The 21,368-nt window shown below is 43.4% G+C and overlaps 1 protein-coding gene across 1 annotated transcript in view; it reads right to left on the bottom strand.

Annotated features, from left to right (window-relative positions):
• Positions 1–21,368, bottom strand: part of EGF (epidermal growth factor) — a 732,085-nt gene that overhangs the window by 435,748 nt on the left and 274,969 nt on the right. Inside the window, exons 9-10 of the mRNA XM_085635667.1 lie at positions 20,956–21,081; positions 7,169–7,305 (exon numbers count right to left, since the gene is read on the bottom strand). Coding sequence (XP_085491793.1) covers positions 7,169–7,305; positions 20,956–21,081 — 263 coding nt within the window. The remainder of the gene's footprint in view (positions 1–7,168; positions 7,306–20,955; positions 21,082–21,368) is intronic.

Here is a 21,368-nt window from a genome sequence, read left to right as displayed (position 1 = left end):
CTTGTTGGGTGGTAGCTGTCGGCATCTCCATGCCCCACGACGCTCTCGTGCTCTATTGTGGCCTCCACCAGCTCCTCCAGTTTGGTGAGGGCAGGTGCCCTGTTGATTCCACCTCCAGTCTGGCTGGCCTCCTTCTGTATTTCCCCCATCTTCCTCTCTGTCACAATCCTCAGGTCGTACCAGCGCTTCAGTACCTCAATGTCCCTGTGGGTCACTCCCACAGCATTGACCTGCGCCTGGATACCCAGCCATATATTGCGCTTCTCAGACTCCGGCACTTGCAGGGACTGCCTCCCAAACAGCTTCTGGTGCTGCTTCACCACCTCCTCCACTAGCACCTGGAGTTCCTTGGGGCTGAATTTCATCTTCCTCCTCCTTTCCCCTCCATCTCTCTGTGTCCTCTGGCTGGACATGATGATTTTGAGCTGCACAAACAGGCACTGGCTCCCTGCCTCTCCTCTGCACTCCAAGCCTCTCCAGAGTCTGTTGATTATGTGCACCTGCCTGGGTGTGGCCACTTCCTGGTTGGGTGGGGTGTGGTTGCACAGGATTGGCTGTTTCATCCAGTCACGTGATTTTCTTTTCCCGATTCGGTAAATACCGATTCGGTATTTACCACTCGGTATTTACCGATTCGGTAAATTCCGATTCTTGAATACCGAATGTTACCGATTCGGTAAATATTACCGAATTATTACCTACATATAACTTACCGATTCTTAAATACCGATTCGGTACGGTTCGGTATTTAAGAATCGGTAAATTTTATTTACCTACATGAGGCCCATAGTATGAAGCAGACACATAGGGCATACATATTAAATAATGAAAAATAAATAAATAGTAGATTACTCAGCATATACCGAATATACTTAGCATTTACAGCACTCACATGGTATAGCATAGCATGCAGTATCCAGTGTGCAGCTCACATAATATTTACAGAAGGCGCAAGTTACAATGCGCAAAGTACACCCCTCAGTATAGAGAACAGGGAACATCAAACATTCTGTAAAGCACACAATGCATTACCACAGCACTTTGCATAGCACATGCCTTCAGCGCATACACACAGTACAGCACTCAGCGAAGTAGATCACACACACAGCACAGAAAGAGTACAGCATACACAGCAAAAACAGAATACTGTACAAGCATACTTCAAACTGCATAGTGTACAGCACAGTCCTTACAAACACAGTACAGAATTCATATATCACAGCCCAAACAATGCATGGATGACAGAAGTGCAACAGAGGTGCAACACTGAAATGCTCAACACACACAGTGTACACAGCAAAGCACTAGACACACTGTGAAGGAAGCTATGGTAAACATCAGACAAATAGCACAACACATGCACATACACAGTATATTACCAACACCCAGCACATTTAGGGGCATATTATCAAGGGCAGTTCAGCCACTTTAGCGGCACTTTTAGCCGCTAAAGCTGCGATAATCCCATCGCCCCATTACCAAGGCAGCGCTAACATGCATCAGCGCATGTTAGCTGCCGAATTACAGATGCCACGCATTTTAGCGATATACATCGCTAATGAGATGCAAAGTAGGCGTTCCCTCCTAGGACAAACAGTGCAATGCCCGCAAAACCTACATAGTGGTATTACCAACGCTGCCCCTGAAAAGCGAAGCGATGAGAAAAGGCGCGCTAAGCCTCCATCATCGCAATATTCTATCGCCTGAATAAAACCTGACTTGCAATTAATGCCTATGGGAGGTGGATTGTAAGGTTACGTCCACACTCCCCTATTACCAAGCTTGACATTAGTGCTGTGAAATCATCGCAGGATTTCACTCGCTAATGTTCATTATCACAGTCTATCGCAGGAATTCACATCGCCTGTCAGCTAAGCGTTGCTAATATGCCGCTGACACAGCGATGAAATCCAGCCATAGCCGTCGATAAATAAAATCGCGCTAAGCGCGCTTTGCGATATTTATCGCGGGCTGTAGATAATATGCCCCTTAGAGTGTTAAAAAAGCAGGAGTCAAAAGAGTGTAAGTAAAGATGAAAAGTAAAGCATATTGACCTGGCATGCCACCATCTACTCGCACAATCTATCCCATATATTAGCAAAATCCCCCTATGAGTAATCACTTTCTTGTTACTATTAGCACAATAGCTCCCCAAATACTAACACAATATTAATCCCAACTTTAATACGGCAGCTAACCTGCCAGTTGTCCACTCTACAGCATAGTCTACCACCCATATGCCACCACAACTACTATCCTAATCACTGTGTTCACATAAATCCTCTACGGTGCAGGAGGGTCAAGCTGCAGTGGAAGCAGGAAGGAAGCTAGGACCATTGGAAACCTTGCTCAGGGGAGGGGGCAGTGCTCAGAAGAGGTAATGTGGGAAGGGCAGCTTCTGATCGGTGCTAGTTCTGTAGTTGCCTGAACGCGACCTCGTAGCAGCGGACATTGTTTTCTGCTTTCACAAAGGGATGCTGAAGCTTTTGGTTTGTTTTTTACTTTAGTTTGCAGAATAAATACACACATTTGCCAGTCTTTGAAAATACAAACTCACTCACCCTTAACTTGCTTATTTGACTGTAGCAGGTGAGCAGTGGATCAAGGAAGTTGAAATACTAGTGAACGCAGAGTAAATCTTTGGCCAGACTGATAGCCTTCTTGATTCAGAAGGTCTCTAAAGACATTAAACTACACATATTAAAGAATGGCAGTGATTTTGGTATTAGCCATTGAAAATAGATTCTACGATAACATAATATAATATAATATAATATAATATAATATAATATAATATAATATAATATAATATAATATAATATAATATAACACATTGTGTATTTAGGGTAAAAGCACTAGTCAGAAGTTTACGGTTGATTGGAACCTAGGCATGATTTCAAAATAACTGTGATGACCCACTGGGGCAACTTTTATACCTTGTGACTCAAATGGAGCAAGGCAAAAAGTTGAAGCCAGCAAGGATCCCCGAAAATCTGACACATTGCTCTCAATCTCCCACTGAAGCTTTCAGTTTTTGTGCCAAAAGCCCAAAGTGGGATGAAGCTTGCTACCCCAGCTGACAAAGTTGATTTGTTGCTTTATAGACCTCACCCCAGTACAAGGTTTTAATATAGGAATTAGTCACTTATTTGGTCTCAAAATCCTCCTACCGGTCAAGGCTAGATTTTGTAGCCAGACCGGGCTCTCTCAGACCAGATTCCTTTGTTGTGAGGTTGTGCTGAAGTCTTTTTCTACACAGCAAAACACTCTGAGCAGGATAAACCTGTATTGCATGTTCACTGAGGATATGCAACCTCCTCTCTATCTAAGACCCAGGTACATATGGTGGAAAGCACTCCTAGTCATTCTTGAAGCCTTCATGCTCTAAAGGCAAGCTTCAAGGCACAAGTATTTTTCCAGCCAGAGTTCCTGCAAGATCCAGTTAGGAATCTTTCTGTTTTTTGTGCCCCTGTAGGAGGTAGCAGGACTACAACGTAACAAGACTACAACCAGTTGACTCTTGGAGATCTGTTCAAGTACCCATTTTCCACCTGGAAATACCCTCTTTTGAGTTTCCTTTCTTCCAAAAGCCAGGCAGAGTCTTCTTTCTTTAAGATGTTTTTTGCCAGGTTGAGAAATGTTTTAGAGAGGTGAGGAACAGGTTCCAATCTTAACCTGTGCACTAGCCACTGGCTGGGTAATTCCCTGCACTCAAAAATGCCTACTTTACCACAGAATTCTCACCTCCCTTTCAGCATTTCTTTACCCTCTCAGTTTAGTGTAAAGCTGTCCATAATCCCTCAACCAAGATGGCCGCACCCTTCATCCCGCTGAAGGTGGCATTTCGCTCCACTTAGCCTTTACACTATGCAGATGGGGTGTCCTTGCCTCTGCCAATACTAAAAGTAGTCATAAAGGCTAGACTGCTAGAAATAGACAGAAAGTCTAGTGTTGCTCTGGGAATAAGGTGTTGCAATTGTTGCCATTCTTTAAACCCCATTTGGGATCTCCACTTCAAAGGAAGAGATGTGAAAGATGCCTTTTGGGTTGTCAACAGTTTCTTCCCATTACCTGATGGCTGATCATTACTAGGAGGCCATTGTAAGCACTGCACCTGCCTTCCTACTGCCAGAAGCAAAGTCATAATCTTCTAGGACATGGGTAGTTGACTGCCAACAAGTGATGTGTATTCAGTTTCTGGAGCATAGCTATGAAGCAAACCAGTTATAAACCAGTTTACTATCAGGCAGCACAAAGTTACTTACTTCCAGCTAAAGTTATCAACAGTCTACTTTCACCAATGTAGTGGATTTGTAATACAAAGATGAAAATATCTTTTATCCAGCACTTTAGTATTTTCTCATGCCAAGATCCGATAAAATGAACTAGGCCTGTTAAGGGAAAATGAAGCTTTGCCTATTCAATGACAAACTAAGTTTTGTACGTGTTCACTGTGGTGGCATACTTTTCCCAACATCTCGCAAGCTCTTATTTTATATATTAAGCTCCCAGTTCTGTGGGTTTACAACTCAAATTTCAGAGGTGGTGTAGCTAATCTGTAAAATGAGGTTTTTATACAATGCACGTCAATTGCACATTTCCTTGCCTTTAGACACTGCAATGCTTGTAAACTGCAGTCCAGATAGAGCATAATGGCAGTCTCTGAGGCCATACATGTGTGTCATGTACGTGGGTAGTGTAAATACTCATCGCAGTCCACATATGACATTTAATTTCCAAGCCAGTTGTGCCCTTTCTGCACCCTGTTCCATCACCTTATTAAAAGATTAATCAGTCAAGCAGGTGAAACCAAGGCACAGCAAGTGTTTCATGGGGACAGCGCATGCTTGCTGACAATTTTTAGGACTACCATAGTGCACTAAATCCCAAGGCCTGCAAAACCAGTCAGGAAAAAGTGAAGGACCACAACAAAAATGATGTCCTTTCATACATGTAGTAACGTGCTACATGGTGATATTGAGCTATCTGTGCTTTTATTATACAAATTGATAAGCATTATTGTTTTTATGAAAAATTGTTTGTAGACAGTTATTCTGATTTTCCATTATTTATACTTCATCTGTAACGCTATATTAAAGAAATAGCTTTTAACAATATAAAAAAACCCACATGAAATATATGATGATTGTGAGCATAAATACCTTTATTACTCTGAAAAAAAACAACATGTACTCTTGATCAATATACAGTTTCAACTAAACAAAGCTGCTATAACCAAAATATACCACAAATGTCTTCAGTCATCAGAATATCCATAATGAATGGTGCACTCACTATCAATCTAAAGTTTCAATTCTCTCTATCCCATTGCTGCTCTCCTCGGGCCCGATTCACAGAACTAACTTAAGACAAAATCCTAAACTTACTACTTTTGGTATTTACAGAAGTTAGGATTTTGTCTTAAGTTTGTCTTAAGTTTGTCTTAAGTCTGTCTTAAGTCTGTCTTAAGTCTGTCTTAAGTTCGTCTTAAGTTTGTCTTAAGTTTGTCTTAAGTCTGTCTTAAGTTTGTCTTAAGTCAAACTTAGGACAAAATCCTAACTTCTGTGAATACCACAAGTAGTAAGTTTAGGATTTTGTCTTAAGTTAGTTCTGTGAATCGGGCCCCTCATCTTAAACATAGGTTTCTTTGCCACCGTATTGGAAAAGTGTACCTACCCCATCTTCAAATATTGCTTTCTGTGCAACAGTGTCCTCTCCGACACTCATTCTAGTTTCAGAGTCATCTCCATCCTGAAAACTCCCAATAAGCTCCTATTTATCAGTGATACTGGTGCTAGGGCAAAGGCTGGTCCTGCCTGACCTTCTTGCATTCCATTTGTCACTTCACAGTCATAATGTCTCTGCAGGACAGGCTGAATGCTGGAGGAATAGGACTTAGGCCATACGAGGACTATACCCTCAAGAACAGAGTTGCCAATTTACTCCAATACCCTATCTTGTCTTTTCTGATTTTGAAATATCAATGTCCCTTAGGGAAGAAGCATGGTAAGAGTCAGTGGAGATCCACTATAGGGTCCACAATAACAGACCTATTTTATCCAGGACTAAGGGCATTGAAATCACAACCTGCTTTACCATTTACCTCAAGGATACCAGAAAATATCTCCATAAACCTCATCTCAAAGCATCTTCTGCAACTATGAATATAGCTTCGCAGTTACCCTTCTCAACCATTGTTCTCTCTACATGGATGCTGATGAGAGCCTCATCCTCTAAGATCTGAAAGGTGCACAGAGCTTTGTGTCAAATCTCAGATGTTAAATCACATATCCCTCACATTGCGTTGACTAAAGTGGTTCTCACTTCAAGTTCCAGTCAACTGCTGCTTTCACTACCTATGCAGAGGAAAACCCACCATTTGAGAAGATCTGTCTTCAGGGTCACAGCTTATTGCCTGTGGATGTCACTCTCATCTCCAACCTGAGCTAGTGAACACTATCCAAGACTTGCCAACCTAAATACTTTCCTCTTGAATCAAGCTGGATTACCTCTCATTTTACTAGACATAGGATTCAAAGACCTGAGATTACAGCAACTAACCATAATGATAAAACAGTCATTCCTTAATAACATACCCAAACCACAGTACTGAAAGTTGTAGCTGTTGTATTATCTACTAAAAAATATAGTTTGGTATTATCTTGCTTCTGATATTAATGTACAGTGACACCGTTAGATGGTAACATCACTAAGGGTTTGATTTAGAAGTGGGTTGTGAGGGTAAAGTCTCCCATTTGTGGAGAAAGTGGTAAATCATTTGAGATGTGATTACCTCTACCATCTTGTCTTATTGGGACAGAACTCTGCAGGCAGATTTATCACCCACCACTAACCCACCAGCTGAGGATTTACCACTTCCTCCACAAAATAAGGATTGTTTGGTTACCACAAAATCCTAACTTACACTTTAAATCTATTCTGTGTCCTTCATTTACTTCAGCTTTAGTGGACTTGATTTTTTTTTTTAAAACAGTCACTCTTCTTCACTATCCTTTATTTTCTGATGTGTTCAAAATTAACCTTGGAAATCTTTCACTTTTCATGCATTGTTCAGAAACAAATCATTCAGCATTTAAGTGAATTGGGATCACATGCTTTTATGGTTACTAAAAAATTTACTTTTTTAATTGGTCACACATGCCCCTACCTTCTTCTCAAGGGGGTCGTAGTCGAGGGCCAGGATTCTTCCCATCCACCAGTCTATCAGACTCTGATAGTTTGTACCATCGAAGTTCATGCGGCGTATGTCCTGAACATTTGCAAACAACAAGTACGGTTTCGGACCTGCAATTGAAGTAGTGTACATGATCTGTGTTAGTTGTTGCTGAATATGTGTACCTCCAAAAGGATGCTCAAAATCCACCCATTAGAAAACTGTACATCTCTTTTCCATTAAACGGCAACATAGTATGCCACTGAAAATTGCTTCCTTTTTTCGAGAAACCTTCACAAAAAACAAATCTAGGAGCTGCAGCTTATTCATGCTTTTCAATTTAAATAAAAAGAGCACAGGCCTCCTCTGATTAACAGCAATTTCATGTTGTGTTCAAACGCCAAAAGTACAGTTGCTGTTTGTGCAGTTAGCCCTTTCCTACAGTGTGACAAATGTTGATGCTGTTGGAATTGACAAAATCCACAGTCACCTTCCTTTTCCTTCCAGACCTACTACTCATCTGGTGACCACACCTATCCAATTGCATGATTAATTGACAAGTGGCCACCCTCAGAGGTGGGTTACAAAGCTGAGTGGAAATGTGTTAAGAATGCAGCAGCGGTATATGGAACATTGAGTGGCAACACTCAAGCTGGCAGACACTCTGGGTATCACGGGCTCAGTTTCGATCCCTACAAGAAACAAAATAACAGATGGCTGAACGTCAGCAGAACATCATATTCCTCCCTGCAAATTCCAATAAATACTGACCATTGAATCAACTATTGTTTCAGATTGTCAGCAGGATCTCGGTTGATCTAGTCCATTTGATATAGTGCAAGTGTTTATTATGGGTTTGATTGTGGTTGGAGAAGATATCAAGAGCCGACAACCTTACAAATCATACAGTATGCCCTCTGCTATCTGGGGTGTTTTGCAGTGTCGCAGGCCTCACGGTTCTCTGAGCTCAAAGATGCAGGGCCACTTGCAGGACTTTGTCCAGCAGACTGAGTTTATGGTGGGAGTTGGTTTGCTCCATCACTCTCAAACCCCTCCAAAACGTTTTCAGATCAAACAATTTTTGTGATACACCATGTTTCTGAATCACCTCACAGAACCCCTTGAAACCCTTTGAAAAAGCAAGACAATCTTGGTCCACAAGATATGTATTAGAATTAGATCTAGGCTTTTCATAAATTAAGTATAGGGAGTTAACAGAACCATGGCACATACCCATACATTTGTAGGAAACAAATTTCTAAAAAAAAAATCCTTGACATAGCTGAAAGAATATGGAAACAAAAAAAATGATCCTATAATTACCATAAACAACCAGGTAATTGGTGACAGACAGCAGAAACTAGAAACTAGAATATTACCATGAAATAATCAATTTGATTTCACAGTTGTGGAGATGCTTTTGATACAGTGATGACTGTAGGAAGGTGGAATCTGACTACATGGTTGCCCCCACTTTTTTCCTGGTGTTTTGATGGTTTTTGACTTAGTTTGGTTGGGAACCTGCTATTCAGGTCCCCAGCCTATTTGCTTTCTCTTATAAATTGATTCCATGTACTTTAGATACACTCCAGATTGGATTCTGGGGTACCCTTGTGAGTTCCTAGTATATGGTATTCTATGTACCCAGGGCATAGGTACCCCAGAGGCCTACCAAGGGCTGAAGCATGTATTGTGCCACCCCTGGAAAGCCCTCCCAAATGATACCACAGGTCTGCTACTGCAGCCAGAGTAAGGTGGTGCATGCACCCCTTACTGAGGGATAGGTTCACTATATCTCACCTAACACTGCACATGGAAACCTATAAGTCACCCCCATGGCAGGCCTTATCAATCCTGAAGGCAGGGTGCTTGGTTATATGTGTGAGGGTGCCCAAGCATGAACTGAGCCCCTCTGCAGCGTTCAGAATCTCTTCTCCGGGGTTGTCAGTAGTGCATCTTAAACGGTTAATGCTAACTTTGCTCTGGCTGCACGGAAACATGTCGTGTTTGGTGTCAAACACCTTGGAATCATACCCCCACATCAATTCCTGATGTGAGAATATGATCCCTCCCTTCTAGAGGGAGCGACATGGCAGTACTGGTATACCCGGTAGAAACTTAACAGAGCCCTGGCATCATAAAATGGATGCTGCAGACACGGGTCTGGCCTCCTGCTGCTGACCGAAACTCCGGCAGGGGAGGCCTGGACAATAGGTTTCCTGTCACAGGGAGGTGTAACCACTTCCCAGACAGGCTTTTGTGTATTGGGGCTGGGTGGGAGCACTCTCAGAGTGCTTTGAAGTCCTGCACTGGGGGCACATTTGGTGTCCCTGTGCATAGTCCAGCTCAAACCGGTTCAGGGACTTCCAGCCCTTGCTCTGGCGCGAAACTGGACAAAGGAAATGGGTGTAGCCACCCTTCTTTCCAAACCCTCCCATAGGTGGGTCCCCAGAGCTAGTCCAAGCCGTTCCTTGGGGAGAGGAGTTGGCCTAACGGTTAGGGCGCTCGACCTCGGACCTGGGGGAACTTGTTTCGAGTCTCGGTAATGACGCTAAACATCCCGTGATTCTGGGCAAATCACTTAATCTCCCCGTGCCTAACAAAAAATTAATGTGTGTCCTCATGTAACGTAACTGGTGCTATGTAAAGCGCTCTGATACCCGATTGAATTCGGGTCAAGTTCGCGCTATATAAAACTCTGCAACAAAAAAAAAAGTAAGGAACCTCTGTAAGCAGAACTTTAGATATCCCTGGACGAAACTCTGAAGCTGAATCCTGGAACTTCTACGCTCTACTAAAGACTAGAGGACTGAAGAAATCTCCCTTGGGGTCAAGGAGTGACTCCCCTGCTTGTCAGGCACCAACGAAGCAATTTGCCGGTATGCATCTCCGAAGCTCCCGCCGGACTCCGAAGTATTTGCAGCCCAGGAAGAGGATTTCCAGACCCGCAGCCCTCGTGAGTAGTGTGGAACCGGAACTCCTGGCCACCGTGCACTTTTGCAAGTGCATTGACTTCTCAACATCTCTTGAAGTTGTGCTTGGGGTTAATTGTAGCCCCCACCTCGAGCAGAGAATCCACCGAAGATTGTTGGCCTAGTCACCCCGAGTGACCCGTGGACCGCCATTTTGTGTTTCCTCTCGAGGTCCCTTTGCGATCCCTGGTCCGTCGACTGGTGGGTCCCTGCGAAGGTAACTTTGATTTTCCTTGGGCTTCCCTGGTTGCTCCAGATGTGCCCTGACTCCCCACTAAGTGGTGAGTCCCTCAGGCCTTGTTGGTCTGCACCGAAGCATCTTTCTCCTTTCTACGTGGGTTACTGGTGCCAAGGCTTGTTGTGTCCAATCCGGGCACTGATGCTGCAGCACTTGACATCCTTTATGGGACAGCTCGAATCCAGCTCCTGGTTGTCTTCAACGCCTCCTGGTCCTCGTGGCTGAAGAGTCAAGCTTCCCCTTCTTCACCTGAAATCACCCGACATCGGTGGGCATCAGCCTATCGTCTTCCTGGTCACTGGCAAGTGACCCAGACTCTGTCCCCTCTGCTTTCAGGTTCTTCTCAACTTCGATCCAGGCTTGGATCTCTTCGGACACTTCTCATCTTCCCGGCAGCAGTACTTCTTCGCCAGCTCCCATTGACATCGATGACGCGACCCAACACCATTTGACACCTATGCACCGGCTTCCCTGGGTGAGGTAACACGAGTACTCCGGTGCTCCCGTGGGTGTTGACCCTAGAACTTCCTAAGTCCCAAAGGGTTTGGTCATGACTCATTTCTAAGTGTCCCTAATCTTTAAAAATCTAACCGCGACTTTCCCCATAGAAGCTAACGGAAGCTCGCGGCTGTGTTCTCACTCTGCAGATGGCCCTGTGGGTCCCCTGTGTCACTACCTTGGGTGGTTCCTTGGGGTCCCAGCGATTCTACAGGCTCTAGGCTTTGTGTCTAGTTAAGTTGTGGTTCTTATAACACTATTTTAGTATATGGTTTGGCTCGCCCCTAGGGCCTGACGTGTATTTGTGCTATTTTACTGTCATATTTGAAGTGTAACTTATGTGTTTTGACCTCTAGTCTCATAAAGAGACTAGGAGGGTGTGTTTAGAAATAAATACATATATTTTATATATATATATATACCTGGTGTGGTTGTCTTTCATTTAGCCACTCAAGAGATTATAGACTGGTAAAACAAGCTGCTTTACATTCCTTCAACACTTAGGCTGAAGGCTGCTCTCCATAGCTACCACTAGGATAGCTTTCAATAAAGGTTGTCTTTAACCTATAACCAATAAGGGGTTGTTTGGACTGGTACAGGGTGCCCACTATAACTAGTGGACAGCATACACCAGGCCAACGTTTCACTATGACCAACAACAATGATTTTTAACAACCTGGTAATGAACAGTGTGAAATCATTTAGCCAAGGAGAGTGACTCATACTGAAAACATGTATGTAGAAACAACAAAATGCCATGGACAGTGTTAAAAATGATACCTTAAGCATTTTGAACTTTTCAGCTAAAAGGGGAAATATATTTCGTGTTCATATTGCAATATAGTATCTGAAACTGAGAAAAAAATTGATCTTAGAAATGAATGCTAACTGTGGAGATACCACTTTGCTTCCACACTTGAGAGCTTTCTTGATTTACTCTTTTACATTATTTTCCATCTGACATAATTATATAAGAAAGCCTTTGGGATTTTTGGAAACATTGAAGCCCTACTCGTATTTTTCAAATATTAGATTTAAGAAACAGTTTTTTCGGGCATCTGAGTATGTAATACATATGGCTAAGCACTGTCCTTAGGAAGGCTTCAACAAATTAGTTAAGAAACGTCACATTGACCATGTTACAATTCATCAACTGGAGAATCCATATGCCATTGTGAGTTACATAAACCAGAATGCAGCTTTGCATAACATATTGTGATATCATTGATAAAGATGATTTTTTTTCAAATTCATTGTTGTTTTTATAGTGTGATATTCTCGTCATTGTTTACAAAAGGTAGCAAACAGAAAAGCATACTTTATGTCATATTTGACACCAGAATATAGGTGATTATGGAAGATGTCCATAAAGTATGCGCATGTGCATACTATTCAACCATCACAACCTTCACAGGACTGCTCATCCCCTCACACATGATGCAGTAGATTGCATCCGAAATGACATAATCCATGAAATCACATATCACATCACTACTAAGATCATAAATAGCATATATGAATCTGCTGAAGAAGAGTGTAAGCCATAATGCATAGGGCTCTAGACATGGATGCACTCAGCACGATGTTGACACTGGGACTGGTCTTTGGCTGGTCATCACACTGATTGGGAAGGACTGCTGAGCAAAGAATGTGCTTGATCTGTGCCTAGTAGGATCTAGGCGCAGTGTCTGGCCTTTGAGCCACACTCTCGGCTATGGGGAAGTGGTAGAGAGGCAGAGCCCATATTGGCTCTGCCGAGGAGGCTTGTGGCCATGGTCTGGCCCTACCACTAGAGCCCAGTAGGCACATCCATTTGGTACAATGTGTGCCTTCAAAGCCAGGTGTGGGATAACAAAAGGATGAGTCAAATTCTATCCTTTTTACGGTGACTTTCCCATCACACTTTTCTTTTATCTTCCATCAAATTACCACTGTTAGGACCTAGCATGTATATAGAGCACAGTGAGGTTGCCCCAGAAGAAAACATACACTCTGGAGGCTGTGTGCTGACTTCCTATCCTTGTGCAGGAACTCTTTGTTTAGTTTTCCCAGAATCAACCAGGCATCCCCAGTGTCAGCATGCATGTGTGTCTGTCAGTCCATCGAATCTCATATGAAAGGCAGCTGGTTACATTCATTCTTTCTATTATTTCTTAGAAGCATTTATATAATGTAGACCTAGCCACAAGGACAATGCAACACTTTTTTAGATAACATAAGTTACATAAAATCATTAAAAGAAAGTACGGAATTGGAAAAGGTAAGAGAACATGAAAGACTGTTTACTACTAAGTTGAAAAGTCGATCAAAATCCTTCATCTTTCATCTTTGGGTATTATTAACCCTACTCTTGTCTCACGCAGCAAGTTCAAGCTTTAATATTTGACCTCTCCTGCCTTCGGAGATTCTGTGGTTAGTTCACCACCTCTAAATTGGACTTTGTTTCCGGATAAGATGGTAGGCGAGCGTATATTTTTTATGTGGCATACATGCCACCTCAAATTCAAGTCTATCTTCACGAGGAAGCCAGTGTACATGCCTTAAGATGGGATTGATATGGTCTATGGATTTTTGGCTCTGTGGCCAGTTCGGCGATAGAGCAGTGGATCTATTTTAGACAAGAAGCTATTCATTTTGGGAGTTCTGTCCCTATGACTGTAACCCCATTATGATGTGTGAGTTCAAGCATCTGTATGGTTGTCAGTCTCAAATCCGAATGAGCAGATAAACTACGTTTGAGTCACATTTTGTCATTTTGGTGTTATCATTTAAATGAGGTGAGAGGCCTAGCGTGTGGGGCCAAAGATTGATAAACTCTCTGAGGGTGTGGGATATTAAGAATTTTTTGACTATATATGGGGAGTCATTGGAGAAGAGGACTAAAAATGTAGTTTATCAGAGTTATTTTCAGAAGGAGTGAAGACATGGAATGTATTCATTTTTCGAGGCAGTATTTTAGACATGCTGTACAGGCATTTTTGGAACTCATAGGTGAAGCTGACATCATCAGTGTACTGATGTAATGTAGATACTTTCGTCTTCCAGGACTGTAGTCACAGGTTCCAAATATATGTTGAAAAGATGTGGCGAAAGGATGGGGACTCATAGAAAGCCGCGTTTCAATGGAAGCATTGTTAATTCAAAGGAGCCTGATTCCACAGAGTGAGAGGTTGTGGAAAATAATCATGGGAATCAGTTCCAAACAGTTTTCTTGATTTCTCTTGTCAAAAAGGCAGCAGATAAGAGTGAACAGTGGTCAGGAGTTTAAAACGCTGCCAAGGGGTGAAGAAGAATCCGTAGGGACGCATCTCCTTCATCCAGCATTTTCCAAGCATCATCTAGTGTCTGCACTGCTATGCTCTCTGTGTTTTGAGTAAAATACTGATTGAAATGAGCCTACTGTGGAGATATGCATTACAAGTTTAGTGACAGTTAAAAGCACCTCAGTGGCATAGGAAGAGGGGTGCTGTGGCCGTGGGCCGCCCCGGATGTCATCATGGCGGGGGTGACAAAATGGGAAAAATATGTTTTAAACACATAGGGAGGGGCTCATTTATGAGCCCCTGCGTCACTTTTGCACCAGCGGTGCGTCACTTTTTGTGACGCACCAGTGGCGTAAAACATGAGCCATGTTGCGCCATATTTACGAAGTGACGCATCTAGGTAGATGCGTCACTTCGTAAACCCCTGCGACACATTATACCTGCGCCAGGTATAATGTATGCAGGGTGGGCGTACCCCCGCAAGAAAGGGTCGTAGAAGTGGCGCAGCGAAATCTATGAGATTTCGCTGCGCCACTTCTAGGACGCAAATGCATCAAAATCTTAGGCCTGTCTCATGGCAGGCGTAAGGGTGACGAAGGCCCTTTCACATGGGGCTCGCCCCATGTGAAAGGAACATTGCTGGAGTTGCGTCAGGCTTCCGACACAACTCCAGCAATGCGCCACTTTTTGCGCCGACAGATACGTCAGTTATACTGACGTATCTGTCCTACCTTGCGACATGATGCGTCAGAAGAAGTGACGCATCGCTGCTTTCACGCAGCGATGCGTCACTTCTCATAAATGAGGCCCATAGTTTTGCCATTTTGTCAATCCGGGGGTGACAAGAAATGTTCCGCACCAGATACCACCTGACCTTGCTACACCACTGAAACACCTACCACGTCCTCCCATCAGAGATACACCTATACTTCTACCCCAACTGTGCGCTATCTCCCCCTTCTCGTAAACCACTCCTGTCCCTCACCAGCTAACAGGTTAAAGGAAGGAAAGCTCTGCTTCTCCTGTTCATGATCACCATTTGCCGACCATTATGCTCGAACAAATAATTTGAGAAAATCAAATTTCCCCAATTCATTAAGGAACCTGGAACCTCTTTGCTTGTTGACCAGTATATTCCTTCTAATTCCATGTTAGAGCGTTAAGGCAATGTAAATAGCCATTCTGAAAATAAATCCTCTTCAATAGGCATTTGACCATAAATTTGTTAACATTGCTCTCTGCAATAATAAAGGCACACCGCTCACCTTGCACTCACATTTGCACTGCCCTCCCTCTGCATTCAAACAGGACAGTGCTCACTGGGCACGAGCATAAGAACAATACGTACCCTGCATCCACAGGCATAAGCCTTTTAAGCGGTAAGAACTCAAAATGGAACAACTTTAACATGAGGTCTCTGACTATAAGATCTCCTAACACAGTCAGTGTCAATCTGTTTTGTAAGGGCTTATGAACTTGCCTTGCTTCTCCTTGGTTGCCTAGCAGCCAGGATGCCTTTATGGTGCTGAAGCACAGACCGATGTTTTTTGATGTGGCTGAGATCCATTTTCCCCCCAGTGACTGCTGCCATATTATTATCTGGACAGACTTCCTGCACCTTTAGGGCACGCATGTATGAATATAAGTTCTTCTGCGCTTCGGTGCCTTGTGGGGCAAGCAGCTTTGCCCCTAGCCACCTCTCTACCTTATGGGGAGCACCACTCCCCTCTCTTAGCCATCTGTCCATCCCAGCAGGTTCTCTTGTCATCTGGTTCTGCACTAGCCACCAGTGCTTTGCTGTTCCTGGATGAGGTGTGTAGAGAAAAGGATGTTGTGGGTAAGAACTACACCACCTCCTTTGTCCAAACGCACCTATTCCATGAAATGCAAGTTATTGATTATTAGGATACAGGTTACTGAAGCCCCGCAGTTTGCATCCGTCTTTCTCCAACTGCCCCTCACGCGCTCCCAATGTTCCATATATTTCACTCTCTAACATTCCACAGATCGCGCATTAGATTCTGTGCCACCAACACACACACCTTCCCCCCCTTTAAATAAAAAGAATAACACATCGATAACATAAAAAATAAACTACAAAACTTAAGAATAAATACTACGTAACACAAATTGTGTGATAATAGTATGAATAAACAATCAACATGTGGAAAAAATATACTCAATCAAGACAATCTAAAGTTAACTTTTTAGTTACAACTGTATGCCTAGCACTCCATCGTACTGTAGTTCCATCCACCAATAGTTAGCATCTTGAACCTTCAGTGGGGTATGAAGATGCACCCATAGATTCATTTATCACAGTCTCATTTTCTCTCTCATGCCTGTCAGAATGAAGACTTACATCAGATTGATCAGACAATAGCACACACCAAAAATCAGCACCTAACGCAAACTCTCCTATAGGTAAATCAAACCTAAGGTCTCGGTTCGAATTCCATACCCCTCCACCGTCCACTCTCACGAATTCACAGAGTTTCAAGAGGATTTCCACAGGCTTTTACCATTTTCCTATCAATCCTGCATGTTGTCTTGGAGGTTTCACATGCACAAATAGGGCCAACCCATGGTACTCTAGTTGACGGTTTACCCCTTTTAACGCCTAAGGCTATACAAGATTTTCTTCTTGTACTTTCTGAACCTACTACAAACCCTCGTGAATGGATTCCCTGTCCTCACCTTGGTGCTTAAAAATGTACGATTTCTCCTTAAGTCACTAAGGCGCTAAAAAGACTCCTGGTTTGCGACGCCTTAGAAGCCCAAATGGGGAAACCCCTATTACAGAATTAGGAGTGGTCCTATAACCAAGCAAGTCTGCTTGCAAAGCCTTACTTCAAACCATCCCTCCACTGAAAGCCAAATGGATATATAGAACAATTGAAATGTTCTACCTGCCCATTAGCTTCAGGATGTCCAACAGAATTTGTTTTGTGTTGAAACCCACATCTCTGAACATAGGCGAAAAAGCTTGTACTAGTGAATTGCGGTCTGTTATCAGAAACAATACATTCTGGAATGCATTCATGGTAAAATCTGACCTCTAGGAATTTAATCACAGCATCAGAAGTGGCATCCTCAATAACTCTGACTTCTGGCCACTTAGTATAGTAGTCTACGAGGACGATGGCTTGCGATTCCCTTCCTGCGGGTGCATTGAAAGGCCCTACAATTCCCATCCCATCAGTCTTGACTGTATTTGCAGATGTGGCATTGCCTCACTCAATGCCTGGGTGCGTGGCCCAGGGTCCTCAAACCCTCTCCTATGGACTCCTACCGCAAGTCTTGGTGTGGCTTTTGCCAGGTGGTGTCTGGCTTCAATAGCCTCTTGAGCCACAATGCCTTCTCTCTGCCCCTCCTGAATAACCTCGGTGACAAATGGCATGCCAGACTTATGCAGAATTTGAAACAGAGTATTGGGCGGACTTTCTGGAGGCACTGGACAGTGGGACCAGAGAAGCACGTTTGAGATTTCGTCTCTTTAAGTCCCTACAATACTGGCACTGGGCCCCTGCAAAACAATGGGCATCAGGCCTGTTACCTCATGCAAATTGCTGTCACTGCAATCACGACCGCTGTGACCTGATTCATGTGCTCTGTGACTGCCCCACAGTCATACCTTTCTGGCACTCACCCAGCCCCCTCCTCTCATGACGAATGGGTTGCGATGATGTACCTGATGGCCTCCTACAAGTGGGTCATCTACAATCAGGCAGAGACCTTCCTTCTCATCTGGTCCCCTTGTCTCCGGAACAGTAACCGCTAGCTTCTGGATGTGGACGTCCTTGACTCTCTATGGGGGACCATATGCGACACTATGTAGCCGCTGTCGTGGACCTTGGGACCCTGGCCTGGTCATGACCCTTGAGAGTACTCACCCACTTTTGCTTTTTCCACCTCTCCCTCTCACTTTTCACTTTTCTATCCACTTCCCTCTTCTTTTCTCACTATCCTACTTATTCCCCCCGCTGCCCAGACATGTTTGCGAGTGTGGGCTCCCTGCTAACCTTCCTCTCTCTGTGTCTTAAGTGATATCCTGTTCATCTCATGGTTCCCCTACCCCACAGATCGCCATGCGCACTGATGTGGACCCTCGTGTCATCCTTGGAACTGACCTACCTTGGCCCCCGAGGGACCCAGCTTTGTGGGACTGCCACATGCTATGCATCTAGTATTGTGTTTATTTTTCACTGTATGATTGCCTCATGTATCAAGTATCATGTTACCTGCCCCATTCCCTTACCCCCTGTTTTGTGTTGATCTTTCAATATAGAATTGTGAAACAAAGAATGGCCCTAAAATGTGTATGCCCACTTTTCTCCAAGTGCCTTCTGGTAACACGACAGTTACAGGCTGAATGACACATGGTTTACCTACCTTGTCACTTTTGTTACAGAAACCACCCTTTTGTACCATACTGTCAGTCATATCATCTATCCCTCGCCACCAAAAATATTCATGCACCCTTCTTTTTATGGCTGACTTACCCATATGTCCTTGATGACCTTATTCAACGATTGTCCTTCTGACACCAAAAGGTAGTGCAATTTTGTCTGCCCTCTGTAGTATTCCCTCTTCGCAAGAACATTCTTCTTGTCTTTGGTAAACAACATAATTTCTCTTAGTATTTTCCTCTCATCAGGTCATCCATGCTCCAGGTAAAATCTTATGTCTTTGTAACATATCTTACCAGACGTAAGACTTATTGGGGCAGATTTACAAGAAAGTGACGCATCTGTAGAGATGCATCACTTTTCCTGCGCCATCCTGAGAAACCCTTGCGCCACCATGGATGCGCCATATTTACAATACGGCACACCATGACACAAGGTTTGACAGATGCGTCAGAAATTCTGACCCATCCGTTGTGGCAGAAGTCACGCATTGCTGGAGTCGTGTCGCAAGCATGACGCAACTCCAGCAATGCATTTTGAGGCCTATTCCCACTACACTGCATCACTCCTTACGCCTGCTTCAAGCAGGCATAAGGTTTTGACGCAGTGGCGTTCTAGAAGTGACGCAGTGAAACCTTGTAGATTTCACTGCGTCACTTTTGCAAGGCTTTCCAGTGTGGGAATGCCCACCCTGAATAAATTATACCTGACGCAAGTATAATGTGACGCAGGGTTTTACAACGTGACGCATCTCCCTAGATGTGGCACGTTGTAAATTAGCTGCATTTTTTACGCCGTCGCTGCGTCACTAAAGTGACACAACGGCGGCACAAAAGTGTTGTAAGGGGCTTGTAAATCTGCCCCAACAAAAACGACTTCTCTTTCATCCTCATCCAACATGTTATCAGGAATAGATAAGGGCAAACAAGACATACAGTATACTTGCAAATGAATTTTGCCAGACACATGTTCTATATTGTATTGGTAATTTCAGAGCTCAGTACGCCAGTCTGGCCAACTGGGCCATCATAGTTCAACCTTCACCTGAAGCAAGCATACGGACCAGAGGTGTGTGATCTGTCCTTAATACAGATCTAATACCCCAAAGGAATATGCATAGATGCTCTGTAGACTACATGCATACTGAAACTCTTTCTCAATCACTGAGTAGTTTCTTGTAGACTTTTGTAATGCCCTCAAAGCAAATGCTATCACCCATTCTTTGCCTCCATCCGTATGTTGTAACACCGCTCCCAGACCTTCATTATTGGCATCAACTGCAACTATGCAACATTTTCCCACTGCAAATTGTTTAAAAGGTGGAGCTTGAACAATGTCATGTTTTAATAAGGAAAATGCTTTTATTTGGAGATCCCCCAGACAAATTCTGAGTTTTCTTTCAAAAATTACCTCATTGGTTCAACTTTAGAGAAATAGTTCTCCATACACTTTGTGAAAAACTTCACAAGACCAAGAAGAGACACCAACTGTTGTTTTGTCACTGGATCCAGAGCTTCCAAAATAACCTTCATATGTGAGTCTTTTACTCTGATTCCCTGATGCGATATAGTGTGCCCCAAATATTCCACCTTGTCACGCCAGAAACAACACTTCTTCAGCTTCGAAGACAATCCTTTGCCTGACTAAACTTGTAGAACATTTGTTAACATTCTTTAATTTCAACTCATATTGACCAAAATTACTTCAGTCATTGGTCCACCTGGAAGATCAATGGAGGAGTTGTAAGATGGAATATTGGACTATTATGTAAACAAATTTTGGACCATGCGTGTAGTCTGAGCCGACTAACAGATTTGTTTACCGGTCGAACTAAGATCGATTTTACAGGAAAAGAAACATTTCTGTTGTTTAATTTATACCCACTTTTTACTGTATCTTTATTGTAGGCGTTGATGCAGGAGTCAGGCTCCTTGACCAAAATCGAAGTAACTGGAATGAAGAAAAGGGACTCCCCTTTGCATGGTATGTGTATGGTTCTTTAAGCTCATCACCAGTGTTGTGGGTACGGACTACATCACGCCCTTAGACAAGATGGATTTATTCCATAAAATACAGATTACTGAATATTATGGTACAGGTACTGAAGCCCGGCCGGTCGCATCCTTCTTTCTCCAACCCTCACTCATGCACCCCCAATGTTCCATACATTTCACTCTCTAAAATTCCACAGATGGCAAATTACATTCTATGCCACCAGCAGCACCCAAAAGCCCCCTTATCTCCCACTCCATTGATGTAAATGTCACTTACAAACCATCGGTACCCAAAATGAAATCCATTGCTAAGCTATGAGTTACACAGGAAAATCAGTGAATCCAGTGAATGTGAAAGAAAGCTCGTGCCACCTTGAATGACACATGCCATGGTGAATGGCACTTACCTGAAGCTTTGCAGTGTTTTGCATCCGTCTGCAGTGTGTAACCATGGAAACAATCACACTCCCAGGTCACTGGGCTCGTGTTAACACACAACTGGCTGCACCCGCCATTGTCTGGAGATGTACAACCTGAAAGTCAAAGCAGCCCATTGGATGAAATGTCTTCTGCAAACACAGGTCACGAAGTTACCATGAGCGAAAAAATTAAAAATGGGAAGTACATTTTGACAAGGGGTGCATAACACAGCATACAAAATTACTTTCCTGATGAGTACAGGTCTATTTAGAATTAGCAGCGGTAGAAGGACGAGACCACCTAAAATGTTTTCCAATAAAACATTATGGGGCAGATCTATATTGGAGATGCGCCACTTTTACGACGCCGTTGCGTCACTTTTGTGACGCAGCGGCGGTGT

Source organism: Triturus cristatus, chromosome 2_1 (genome assembly GCF_964204655.1).
Source record: "Triturus cristatus chromosome 2_1, aTriCri1.1, whole genome shotgun sequence".
NCBI classification, from domain to species: domain Eukaryota; kingdom Metazoa; phylum Chordata; class Amphibia; order Caudata; family Salamandridae; genus Triturus; species Triturus cristatus.
This window is presented reverse-complemented; position numbering and strand designations above follow the sequence as displayed.